At 46.8% G+C, this 13,164-nt stretch overlaps 1 protein-coding gene across 5 annotated transcripts in view; it reads right to left on the bottom strand.

Annotated features, from left to right (window-relative positions):
- Positions 1–8,406, bottom strand: part of ILDR2 (immunoglobulin like domain containing receptor 2) — a 34,976-nt gene extending 26,570 nt beyond the window's left edge. For all 5 annotated transcript variants that reach the window (XM_032207754.1, XM_032207755.1, XM_032207756.1 and 2 more), the window contains exons 1-2: positions 8,235–8,406; positions 391–723 (exon numbers count right to left, since the gene is read on the bottom strand). In XM_032207754.1, the coding sequence (XP_032063645.1) occupies positions 391–723; positions 8,235–8,280 (379 nt within the window). In that variant the 5' untranslated portion in view covers positions 8,281–8,406. The remainder of the gene's footprint in view (positions 1–390; positions 724–8,234) is intronic.
- Positions 8,407–13,164: the final 4,758 nt, after the last annotated feature.

Below are 13,164 nucleotides of genomic sequence, written 5' to 3'. Positions count from 1 at the left end.
AATCAGTGGAGTTTGTAAGAAGAAAAATCTAGCTCATAGAGACTGAAATTATACCTCTCTTGCTGGCACCCCTGTGTGAAGGAAAATCTATATACAGAGCAATATGCAGAAGCCAGGAATAAAAAGCTTAGTTTTCATCAAAGGGAAAATAACACTGTAGCAGGGTTAGAAACCTACATAGAGCAGCATGAAGTGCAGCACCAAAGGAAATGACCTTTGGGTCCAGGGTTGGTTGGCTGAATCCTAAACATCTGTCATAGGAAAGTCTGCTGGAGGGGAGGGAACTCTTATAAGGAAGTTAACTCAACAATTATTGCCAGCCTCCAGTACCCCAAATTGCCAAGGATCAATTCCAGCTCCCATCACACATCCCGTGGGTAGGAGAGTTACCGTGGACAATGCTGACGTCTCGTTCCTTATAGAAGTCCCCTATAGTAACGGCAGATCCTTGCTTGGAGGCCACGACACGGACTGTCCTCCTGCTGTCCACACAGTCCAGGTAGGGATCCCAGTCCAGGTTCCTCTTGCTCATTGTCTGTACACCAGAAGTCGCCATGCCCAAAGCTTCTCCCATCCGGTCCTGGCAGTACGATTTATACCTCCATTGCACCACCGCTGGTTGGGTGGAAGAAGTAGAGAAATGGCAGCGAAGCAGAGCAGGCTGAAACAACATGGCCACCTTCTTCTTCTCAGGCACAGTGACTTGCAACCCTTCCACCTCAGCTAAAAGACAAAAACATGAGCATCATAAAAAACATTGCTTGAAGAGCAGATTATGGCACTTTATCATAGCATCACTCTCCCCACGTGCATAAAATGACAGCACCAGATCTCCTCTCTGAAGGTCAGGCAGCACACAGCGCCGGCCCTGCACACCGCCCTGGTGCCCAGGCACTGCTGCTTGCTCTGCCAAACTAGAGATGCAAGAAAGAGTAGATCCAAAGCGCATAGCTCCTGCTGTGGCTGGCATGTAGCGCTAAGAAAAATTGTTCCACGTGGGAGGTATGGAGAAAAATGGCCCAAACACTCAAGCTTTTCACATTCCCACGGAGGATACGGACCTCGACACGTAATGTTTATCTACCAGCTGACGGGAAAGCTGCAGCCTGGAGCTGGTGTATTAAGGCTTCTGAGAAGATACATGGGAATGAAATAAATACAGGACTGCTGCCACATCCTTGTGTAGCTTCGGGAGAAGCCAAGAGATGGTGAGCAATGCCAGCAGCGAGCACTCAGGGGAGTGAGGTACTCCATCTACCCGCAGCACAATGTCCGAAGCCTCCCACACATGCCCCTCATTGCTTCCTGCACTGCAGGCAGCACTTACACAACGCTGCAAACACACACAGACACTTTCCCAAGCCTGGATGTGCCAGCCTGTGGAAGTACAGAAACAGCCCAGGAGCAAAGTGGGGCATCTGAGAGGGAAGAAGTTTGTAAAGGGGGTCTGCTCGCTGCTGCTGAGGAACATCGGGGCCCAACAGCAACAGTTCATATGGGAAAAGGGAATCAGTTTCAGTATGACAGCAGCTCCCTACACACAGCTATGCTATACCCCAAGGCCCAGAGCAGTGCACACTGAAAAAGAGGACAAGACACAAGGAAACCTTAAAGAGGAAAGCAAAAGAGGGCATTTACTTTGCATCACAAGAGACTGCTGGGCTTAGGTGAGGCTTAGGGAGGAATGCAAGACTGAGGACAAAGCAAGGCTTTGGGGGAAAGCAGTAGGAGAGAAGGGCAAATACCAGTAAAGAATAAAACATAGTAAAGCATTGGGATAAGCATAGGAAGCAAAAGGATAAGTAGACATGATAATCAGGGAACCAGATGGAAAAAGCTGAAGGTGTCTTAGCCTAGGTCAAAATTATTTCAAAGAGCTGGAGCCAGGTTGCAGGAGATGAAGAAAACATGCAGAGAGGAAACAGTCAGCAAAAAATAAACCACCCATTCCAGAAGCTGGAGATGGAAGCTAGCAAAAGAACTGAAATGGCAGGGGAAGTCTTTAGGATCGGGGGAAAAGGCAGAGAGACAAAGCAGTGGAGCTTAATGCAGAGAGAACAGTAAGTACACCAACAGTATGACAACGGCGGGTCAAGATGGAGACAGCTGCAGACCTGAAAAGCAAAAGCAGGGAAAGGTCTCATGAGAAGGAGTCAGAACCACAGCAAAGTGAGAAGCTTAGACCAACACTGAATATTCATCTCAGCAAGTTATCAATGTCCACAGTATAAATCACAACAAAGCCTGCAAACACCACTCAGGCGATAAATACACAGTATGGGCACCAGCTAGGAAGAAAGCTTATTTGAGAGAGATAAACTAGTCACTGATAGCAACAAAGAGTTACTAATCGAGGTACAACCTGACCCTGGGGACTACTAAGCGAAGGCTCGCAGTGCACTGGGTGCTACGGCATCCGCAAGAGGAATGCTATATTATGCATATAATGGATGCATGGCCTTATGCATACAGCACTATATGGAAATTGCACAGCGGACATCGTGAGTTTTGATAAAAGTGCCTGGACCCAAATCCAAATGCTGATGTTCTCCAGCGTGCCATGAAAGGCAACTGGGGTCCCAGCAAGATGCTGCCACAGGAGAGGCAGCCCCTGAGGTGCAGGCAGAGACAACTCGAGCAGCACCAGCTGGGACGTTTCTGCCGGGCCTCCTGCTCCCAGGGCCAAAGGGGCAGGAGCGGGAGGGGCTGCACAGCACTCAGCGAAAGTCACCACTTGGTTCTCCTGGTGACATCTTATCCCCTCCTCCCCAGAGGGCCGTGCCTCTGGGGCTGCACGTGAGCCTGAGAGGCATGACAAACACTTTGAAAAACGAACGGGTCCCGCTCAGACCTACATCTGGCAGCTCTGCCTGACCCCACGCAGTCTGCGGACAAAGTCGACGCATGACGTGAGCTGACAAAGTGACTCACCACGTTACTTCAGCTTCGGGGACAAAACAGTGACACGGGGAATATTTAAAGCTTCCCCCTGCGAGCGAAGTACGCCGCTCGGTAAACACAGTGCTTTCGGCTGTCTGTGCGCTGTAGCCCTCCTTCCCTGTTAATGAGATTAATGAGCTTGGCAAGCCGGGCTCCGCTTTAATAAATGATTAGCTGAGCTTTAGCAAATTCTCAGCTGACGAACTTTCCCCACCCCACTCCCATGTGGATGTCTATATTGAGAAAAGAAACTTGTAAGCCGCTTTTGGGAAAACACAGGACTTCTTTCCAAAAGCATTTGGGAGATGCACAGTAAATTATCTGGCACCTTTTATATCCCATCCCAAGGTCTTTATTAACTTTTAAAGTATTCTTTTCGGACCTTTCCCAGAAATAGCATCTGAGAACAACCCAGTGCCTCAGACAGAGACTGGAGCAGTGGAAAGTCTCAATCTATTTAAGTCAAATTGTATATAATTATATATGGCTGCCCTGAGAAATTATACACCTGTTATTTCCACTGCTAAAAAAAAATATATAAGAGAATCTATTCACGTAAGGTGTCATTGTTGTAACCACAGCCATCCAAAAGGCCAGGAAGACGCTAGGCTGCCTGAAAACAAGATGGGAGCTTTACACCTACCAGTTATGTCTACACACATGAATTACAGAGGTCTCCTTAGGACTTTCTCTAGTTCCAGAAGAAACTGCTGAACTCAAAAATCTTTGAGAGACTAGATGAGAGACCGGAAGCCTCAGGACAGAAATCTGCGTTGTTTATATCACAGAGCCAAAAAATAGGAAAAGATAAGAAAAAGGATGACAAGCTTAGTGACAGCAGACTGTGGTTGCTCTTCGTCTAGTTTAATACAAGCAGGACCATATTAATCAAGAACATCTTAAAAACACAAATACCCTCACTCTCAGAAAGTAAAAGGAATCTATATTTTTGTACGTCAGTGCATATGCACATGTAAAGAGCTTAAAAATATCACCCTTCAGAAACACACGTATGCTTCTTGCTTATTTCTGACGTGCAATGTGTATTTGCCTTTTTGTTTTCCTCTGATTCTTTCCCTAAACAATTCTCAGATTATGCATGCAAACGATGCAATCAACATTACACACAAACTATCCCTAATACATTTTAGCTGTGATTAAAGAAAATTCCGGGGAGTGATTATAGAGGGCTGTATTCATACGGGCACATTGGAGCCTTGTGAGACTGATCTTCCCGAGTACCTTCCATGAATAAAAAAAAAAACAGAAAGGGCAACTGAGAGGTACTAATTTAGGTTCTTGATTTTCAGTTGGAAAATCAAGGAGAAGCCTGTGCCTCCCTGCACCTAGATGAATCCCAGGAAGATTTAGCTTCTCCACATAGCCTTAAACTAGCCTTTAGGAATAGAATAAAGTTGATCAGAAGCACTAATCCCTGTAAATAACAACAAAGCCAAACACCGTCGTTCAATGTAATAGGTCTTAAACTGCATCCTTCTACTGAATAAGGTAAGAGTCCAAGAGAAGGCAGTACACATTGTTCTTCAGGTCAGCATGGGTCTCCTTATCTGTGCATGCATTGCCATATCTCTTCCTTTGCTATTATTTGGCCCACATCACCATTTGCCTGAGGCAGCATGGCTGATGCTATGAAACTACAGAAATTACGCCCCTGAATTTTATGCATCTTTACGGGTATGAGTGCCAGATACGCATATGGGAGAACAGAAAGTCCTTACACCCTGAACCCCTAGCCTACACTTAAGGGCTTAAGGGCTTTGGCAGAAAAACTTATGTTCATAGGTAAAAGCCAAGGGGCTCCTCCTGGTCTCTACCACTTCTGCAAACAAAATAAACTAATGTGTAAAAGGATGCTGTATCTGTTTCTATTGTGCCTTGGCTACTGCCCATCAACTGTATTCTTTCCCCTCCCTCCCCTGAATACAGGTACTCGGTCCACATTTTCAAATGTGGATCTAGCCTAATTTCGGACATTGAAGGGCTGGGCTTTGAGACTGGAAATCAGAGATGATACGCAGAGATGCAATCAAGTGAACGGAGAGCAAGTAGGATCACTGAGATAGCATTGTACAGATTCTTGCCTACTCAGGCTGGGTTACATCCAATCCATGCAATTAACCAGCAAAAGCCATCACCAGCAGACTGAGTAGTTTATGGGAAATTAATTACGTCTTGGTCTAGTTGCTACCAGACTTGTGTTCTTAGCTCCATAGCCACTAATCGTCAACTTTTTTTAGCCAGCAGAAAACCAATGCCTAAATAGGTCAGCTGAGGTGGACAGACGGCACTGCTTTATACAGCTCCAAAGCAAAACAGAGACTTTCGGCTCCTAAACTGCTTAACCTGGGCAGGTGCAAAACCAAAGCAGTCGCAGGAAAACACAGCCTTGCACACCCAGCACAGAACCTCAATACAAAAACTCTCCATTAAGGTACAGATCGGACTCTGCAAACCGACTGCAGTAGACTTGGACTTTCTTGCTCTTCCAGAACGACCACTCAGCAACCGGTCACCACCAGAAGCCTGAGAATTAAATCAAGAGATGGAAAGAGTCTATCCAAGCCTTGTAACAGTGAGCCATGACACCTGTTCTTGAGATGGCATTGGGATTTCCATCACTACCAGTCCTCCGCCAGGGTGATCTCCCAGGAACAAAAAGTAATGAAAATGTGAGGTTTCTTCCCAGCTACACTAAGCTTATGCTGGGTGCAGCCAATTGAGGGAAGTCAGATGAATAGTTTAAATCAAAATAGATCAAACAATCCATCCATTTTCCTGCCTTCCCAGGGAATCTGCTCAGTCAGCCAGGGAACAGCAAAGCACAACCATACTCCACTGTGCCCCTTCTGCCTGCCCTTCCAAACTGTAGAGGGGAAAAGCAGGGTAGTAAATCTACCTACCTTTGTATTACATCATGGCTTTGCAGTGGCTCTTCTGCACAGAGAAAGCAAACAGGCACTGAGTGCTAAATTACCGGAGGAAAATGACTTCACAGGGAGAGGTCACATTTTAATGTGCACGGTCTCCTAACCATAACCTTTCCAGGCTTAGGCTGAGTCTTGAAAGGAAAAGAAAGTGTGCTCTGCCTGTTCTGCGGGTAAAACCAGAGTTCAGGCTCCAGTGCAACACTTCCCTCTAGTTTTAAATGCGTTATGAATTACTGCATTAATAAGAATGATGGTAAACGCGAGGGGAAAATTCACCCCAGAGTCAAGCAACACCTGGTAGTTTATGAGAACCAGCTTTACAGAGGGGCCTAGAGATACTTGACAAACTGTACCTTCTTTTTCCAACCCCAGTCAAATAGTCCTGCACTTATCCCAACCCACACCACTTCACACGAAGGTATAATGGATGACCTGCTCTTCATCCTTTTGCTGTTGTTATTAAAACACAAGCTTTAGGCATGTGGGAGAGTAGGGCAGAAGAGAAGCTGAAACAAGCCCATCATACTTCACACGGGATTTTTTTGAATTTGCAGTAAGAAGTCAATGCAAAACCAAACAAAAGATAAACGCAAGAGCCAAAAATTAAAGACAAACAAAGGACAGAGAGGCATTATTGCTGGGAGGAAAGGAACTGCAAGTGCTGATTAGAAATTTCTCAGCCCACCTAGAGGAGGGAGGAGGGGAGAGCAGGGGGCGAGAGCCTCCCTCTCTTTCTTGCTCCCTTTTGTCTCCCTGCTTCCTCCCTGTCTTGCAGGCTCAGTCTCCTACCCTGGCCCCTCCACCTCCCAGCCCCCACTCCTCTTTCCCAGAGCAGAGCGCTGCTCCGGCTGGATTAGGGCTCCTTACCTCGATACAGACCTTTCATTCCTTTGCACAGCCACTGGGGAGAAGAAAATCTTGAATCCATGTTTGCTTGCCTCTCTCCCTTTTCCACGCACACACTCACTCGCTCACACACACACACCTTTGCTTATTTGCTTTCTTTCGGACACAAAAAAAGGCCGGTGGCGCCTGCTCTATCCCTGGGTGGCAGCGGCTGGAGGGGAGCAAGCTGACACCGGCTGCCTCCATCTCTCAGCGCACGGCTAACCTGTTGCCTGCCAGAAGCCTCTGCCTGCCTGCGGTCGACACCAGCAGCAGCAGCAGCAGCAGGCAGTCCTGTCGCCAAAGCCCAGGACTAGAGGAGACTGGAAGGTCTTCCTACCGCAGCGGTACCTCGCTCTGCACAGACCCTGCACGCTCCACAGGGCGGACGCTGCCAGCAATCACCAGCTGCCTCTAATGGAGGGAGAAAGGTGTCAACAGCCCAGCCTTTTAGCTTGATGGAAAAGTCCTGATTTGGCCAGACACGTCCAGATAACGAAGCTCTTTAAAAAGAAGGAGGAATGTAATGTGTTTATCTACACCTTGCGCCCCGTTACCAGTCCCTGGATGCTATTTATCAGTACGCTACTACAGCGAGTAGGGAAGGAGCGGTAGTTGTGGGTGCGCTGGCACTCCAGACCAACTCACAGAAGTGGGATACATTCGGAAGCAGCCAAATGGCAGGGACGGAGGCGGGGAGGGAGGGAAGATGAGCCCCAGATGAGGCCGTGAAACCCTGGAAGGGAGCAGTAGGCAGGCACCAGCGCTGAAGATGACTCAGAGTGAAAAAGCAAGGAAAGGGGTGGGTGGGTGGTGGGAGAGAGGTGTTATGACTAAAAGCCGAATTTACTGCTTGTGAATCCTAAATCTGAAGAGGAAGAGGGAAGAGCCTGAGGTCTCTCTTTTTTTTTTTTTTTTTTTTTTCTGGGATACATCGGTGGCGGTGTGAAATCCAACTGCTTCTGCTGCTTCCCCGAGCCTGTAGCCAGCCTCCCCGGCTCAGCCAGCCTGCTGCAGCCTTTTCCACAGCCTCCTGCGCCTGGCTGCTGCTCCGGCCGGGAGGCACAACCATCCCCTGCTGCCCTCCCCTCCCCTCCCCTCGCTGCCCTCAGCTCAGCCCCTGCCCTTCCCCACCCCGGAGCCCTGCTGTGCTCCCCCCTGCCCGGGGGGCCCGGGGAGCCGTGCCGGGGGGACGGCCCGGTCCGGGGCTCACAAAGGGCCGGGCACCGCCGCCCCACAGGCCGGGTCCTGACCCCAGCCCCGACCCCAAGCCCACCGAGGCGGGGCAGGGCAGGGCAGCCCCCTCCCCGCGCTCCTGCGCTGCGCTGCGCGGCCGGGACAGCGGCGGACAAGTTCCCCCGATCGCTCCCGACCGGGTGGCTGAGGAGATTTCCCCCCCCCCCCCCTCCAAAGTCTCCCCAAAAAACCCTCCGGGAGCCCTCGGGGCCGCCCCCCGCCTACCTGCGAGCCACAGCAGGACGATCCAGCCCAGGACGTGCCCCTCCATCTTCTGGCGGGCCGGCGGCCACCATGCCGCGGGGGAGCCGCTGCCCGGGCTGGCTGCGTGTGGCTGGGCTGGGATCGGCTGGGATCGGATCGGCTCAGCAGGGCTCGGAGCCGCTCTGCACGGCTCGGATCGGCTCCCCTCGGCTCCTCCCCCGCCGCCGGGGCCGCCCCCGCCGCTGGCCGGGAGGCGGGCGGGGGGCCGCGGCCGTAATTGCCGTCATTTTCGGTGGAGCGGAGCTGAGGAGGAGGCGTCCCGGGTTGGGGTTTATGGCTTTCAGGCCAAACACGGGGTTGGAAGGGGAGGGAGGTTGTCCCGAGGGAGCCGCCGAGTAGATGTGGTGCTGTGGGAGATGGTTTTGTAAGGGGACGGGTGGTGCTCCGAAATGAACGCAGCGCGGCCCCACATGCGGACACGGCGCGCTTCAAACTTGTGAACTCCGGGCGAGAGAGAAAGAAGGCGGTGGGAGTCGGGGGGACTGCTCAGGGGCTCCCAGCCGACTGAACAGCGACTTGTTTTCACAGAATCGTTAAGGTTGGAAAAGACCTCCGAGATCATCTGGTCCAACCATCACCCTACCACCAATGCCACCCACTAAACTTTTGGTGGGTCAGCACCAAAGAGCAGCACCTTCCAACACGGCCCTCACCAGCACAGATCCCCTCTGTGTGCTGCTCATCCTCGAGGCGTTTTCTTCCAGGGGCTTGGCTTGCATTCGTAACCGAAGTGTGGATTCTGCAGATGTCAGTGACCCACATGGGAGAAGGGAGTGGTCTTCAACCTCTTCTCATCCGAAATCTGCCAAAGAACATAAACAATCCTGATTTTCTAACAGCAAGTTGGGCCCCAGGGGGAGCAGAACGAGGTGTGTCCCTCTGCTAAAGGCACCCTGCAAGTGATGCCTGCAGTAAAACTTTATAAGCTATTTGCATTCTAGCAGGTATTTTCCAATTGCCTGTAGATTCCTTTTAATTTTGCCTTTCAGACTGAACTCTACAGGCAAAATAAGCTTTTTTCAAACCAGTGAGCAAAAATAGATCAATAATTTCCAAGTGAAAAAGCAAAACAGCATGTTTGCTGTGATAAAAGATGTGTTGAAACATTTTGGTTGTTTTTGAACAGTTGCAGTTCCTCTGCTAATGTAGTTATAGTGGATTTGGGCAAGGAGACAATCCCAAGGCAGCCGGTCTGTTTTTAAGTGTTTTATTCCAAGCTATTCAATGTTATTTAAAAATACACTTCAAATAGAAGTTTGTTTTTATTCAGCATTACTTAAAAAGAAATACACACCCATCCCCAAATAGTCTCCTGACCTTTTGGGGCTCAGAAGGTTCCTCTGACCCAATATATTAGTTTAATTGTTTTGCAGTACCAGCTAAAAGCCACAATTAAGAACTAAGACCTCACTATGTAAATAGCATAGGTACCCAGCAGCACAGTGCTGTTCTCCTTCAGCTCTCAGAGATCTGACACCTGACTGCCCTTGTGCATACTCACAGCTGAAAGGCAAAGTAGAAACTCTTATTAGAGCTGCAACTTCAGCCTCAAGAAATACATGGAGTTCCAGAAAACTCATGGTGACATGATACTTCAGAACATCTGAGTGCTTACCTCACCATGATTAAACATCTGTAGCATATAATCCATGAAGGTTTGTATGCACTGAACTAATGCTCCTGAAAGGTGAACACAAAGCTATTTTTTCTCTCCCTCCCTCAATCATTTTTCTTAATAACCCTCAAAAATTCAAGTGAAATCCCTGTGCCTTGCCTTTCTGTAACTTAATTGGGCAGGAGGCTGAACCAGTTTCCTGAGACAACGTTGATGTGATATTATCTCATATGTTAAAGGTTGGGAGTAGGACAATCCCTTATGTATCACTATTGTTAGCTACTCCCTGCTATTTTTTTTTTAATCTACTCCAGCTTTTGCAAATAAATTTGGCATACAACGGTTTTGCTAAACTTTTGACTCACAACAAAGGAAGGAAAGATTTTCAATACATGGAAGCACCATTGTTTTGCATGTAACGTTAGATTTATAGCTGCTTTGAAATTTTCATATACTCAAACTCAGTGTACGGTTCTTTTTCACGTAAAGTGAGCTGTCATTTGTATATATACATGTATGATGGATTAATAGATGTCTGAGCCTGGAATAGATGTTCCAGATCTCTGTAGACCTTTGATCTGAATATTGCAACATCTGCGCTGGCTTAATAGGTAACATAGGGATGTTCGCTTTCATTTTAGCCAAGTCTTGTAGACAGGAAGGTGCACTACCACAGTTAGCCCCATTTCACCTTCGGACAGTGGGTGAATTCCTAACCAATTACCCAGATCACTTCAACCTGCAGTCCAGCAGGGATTCTTTGTCCCCTGAAAAACAGTTCTCTGGGGCTATCCTGCACAATTTAGCCCCAGACTGAACTGGAAGAATACCACTCTACAACACTGTTTGATGTAAGTGATACCTCAACACCACCTGGGAGCAGTTCTCTAAGCAATGGGATCATGCAAAATTCAGTTGAGCAATACAGAAACAAACAAACTCACTTCTTGTTACTCACGCTGTAGTAACTGATGGCTTTCTTCTCTTCTTGCAAACTACTTAATTCCTCCCTTCCTTCTTTGATCTTCCAGTACCAGTCTTTTGTGGTCATTTCCTCTGTTGATAAGCAGAATCAGCTTTTTAGTATGTTTCCCGAATCTGGAATGATATACACTAGCACCTCACTCAGAATGATCCATCTTGGCAACATCCCCAAAAACCTGACATGTCGCATGAAAATATTTCTCTTCATGAGTACTTTTGTATATCCATTCAGCTCCCTGAATTTCCTTGGTAGAAATTACCATACAAACTGTTTTCAACAGCTTTCTGGGATGTCATACTAGATTCAGCCATTAGGCACTATTCTCTTGATTTAGTACTGAGACCAGCACATTACAGAAGCTATTAAGTGACACATCATCAAACCACAGTGTTTAGTGAGTCTCTTCAGAATAGCTACTAACTAAAACTTTTCCTCATTTGCTTTGTTACCCTGGAATCTCTTATTAATCTTCAATAGCTTCACAGCAAGACATTGCAGAAATATATGCATTCTCTCTGTATATGCTATTTTTTCTCAGCTGCCTGGCTACATTTGATCGCACAGTGATATGGAGCTTTTACTTCCCATTAACATCAGGAGTGGGTGATATGGATATATAAACTGCTTTTATTCTTAACCATGTCGTTTGTAACAACTAACATTTAAAATGCTTAATGGAGAAACTTGATTTTCTCATTCCAGTGAGAACATAGGATATGCGTATCTGTAATATCAATTCAGCATTATACAAAAAAAAAAGAGAATAGCATCTTTCTACAATATTCACTCCTCCATATAAATTTCCCATGCTGTTCCTGATTCTTTCTTAGACACCAAAAATCACAGTTTCTATTTGCTATGCTTTGAGATGGGACCTAAAATTTGCACTTAAATAAAATACTAAGTGCATATCAGCAGTAATGTTTTGTGAGGTTAGTATACAAGTACACATTCAAAAGTGAATCCTCCCAGCTCATAATCTTTTATGTGTCACTGTACTCAAAAAATACACAGAATTGAAACAAGACAAACTCTACTTCATATCTACAGTTAGCCAAGGATATAACAAGTTGTTAAATTGTCTGTGATTGTTGGCTACAGAGAAACGGTGGCAGCACAAATACCTTCTGGGAACTGGGATTCAGCTGTGATAGTCTTATCCAGCTTTCTTAATGAAACAAATCACACCACTTTGCCACACTACATCCTGTTTGAACCACAGCTTATCTGTTAGAAAAAGAATTACAGACTACTTCGAGTTGGAAGAGACATCACCCAGCACCTAATTTCATCCAACTTCTAGTACTGCCTAGCCAGATGGAAAAGTCTTCTTAGGGGATTTCTGAACAGAGGCAATGACTGTGATCAAAGCACCCTTTAACGTTTTCTTTGGAAGTTCAACAGACTTTTGTTATTTTGCTATATTCTGGAGCTAACACCAGATCTGGAGAGAGGATCCCAGGCACAGCTGCTGAAAGTATGAAAGCAGATGTACTACAGCATCATCTCCACTGCTGATACTTCGTTTTCCTTCCAGGGATGAACCGTTAGTCCTTTTGACATAGCATCACCTGGGGAGATCCCATTTGGTGGATATCCCACTCCGTCACACTCATTCCTAACTATTCCCTCCATCTTTGTATCATTTGCAAGCGTCCGTGACAACTGGATGTTTGTTTCAATGGTATTAAATATTTAGTAGCACACAGCCAAGAAATGGCATAAGAGGAATCCTGCTGAAAACGTGCAATAACAATTCCTCCTGTAAAATTACGTTTTGAGACATCCTAAGCTAATGTTTTAATGCATTTACTGGGGACCACATTGTCTCTGTGTCATTCTGTTTCCTTGATTTAGTGTTGTGTGGTCGAGTCATATGCCTCACACGTGTCTGAATGCATTACCTTTAGGAACCACAGTTAATATCTCTGATGCAATTACAAACTAACGTGACAGAATCTATTTCTCTGCAAACCCAGGTTGATTGACATTAATTACATTAGTTTTCTTTAATTCATTACTGAAGCAACTCCTGTATCAGTAATTCTATTCTCTTGCCTGGGATCCTCATCAGTCTGACAGGTCTATAATCACATGGGTCATCCTATTTAGGGCCAGATCCAAAACAAAGACTTTGGAAATTTTTCAGTACCAAACTGTAGAACTGCAATCTAAAAACCCCTCATTCAGCAGCAATTTGAGACATTTGTCAAAGTTGACTGACTATACACTTACAATTTTGCTTCCCTGTGTGTCCAGACTGTCGTGGGCATATAAGACATTAAGCAAAG

This window comes from Aythya fuligula, chromosome 1 (assembly GCF_009819795.1).
Source record: "Aythya fuligula isolate bAytFul2 chromosome 1, bAytFul2.pri, whole genome shotgun sequence".
In the NCBI taxonomy this organism is placed as follows: Eukaryota; Metazoa; Chordata; class Aves; order Anseriformes; family Anatidae; genus Aythya; species Aythya fuligula.
This window is presented reverse-complemented; position numbering and strand designations above follow the sequence as displayed.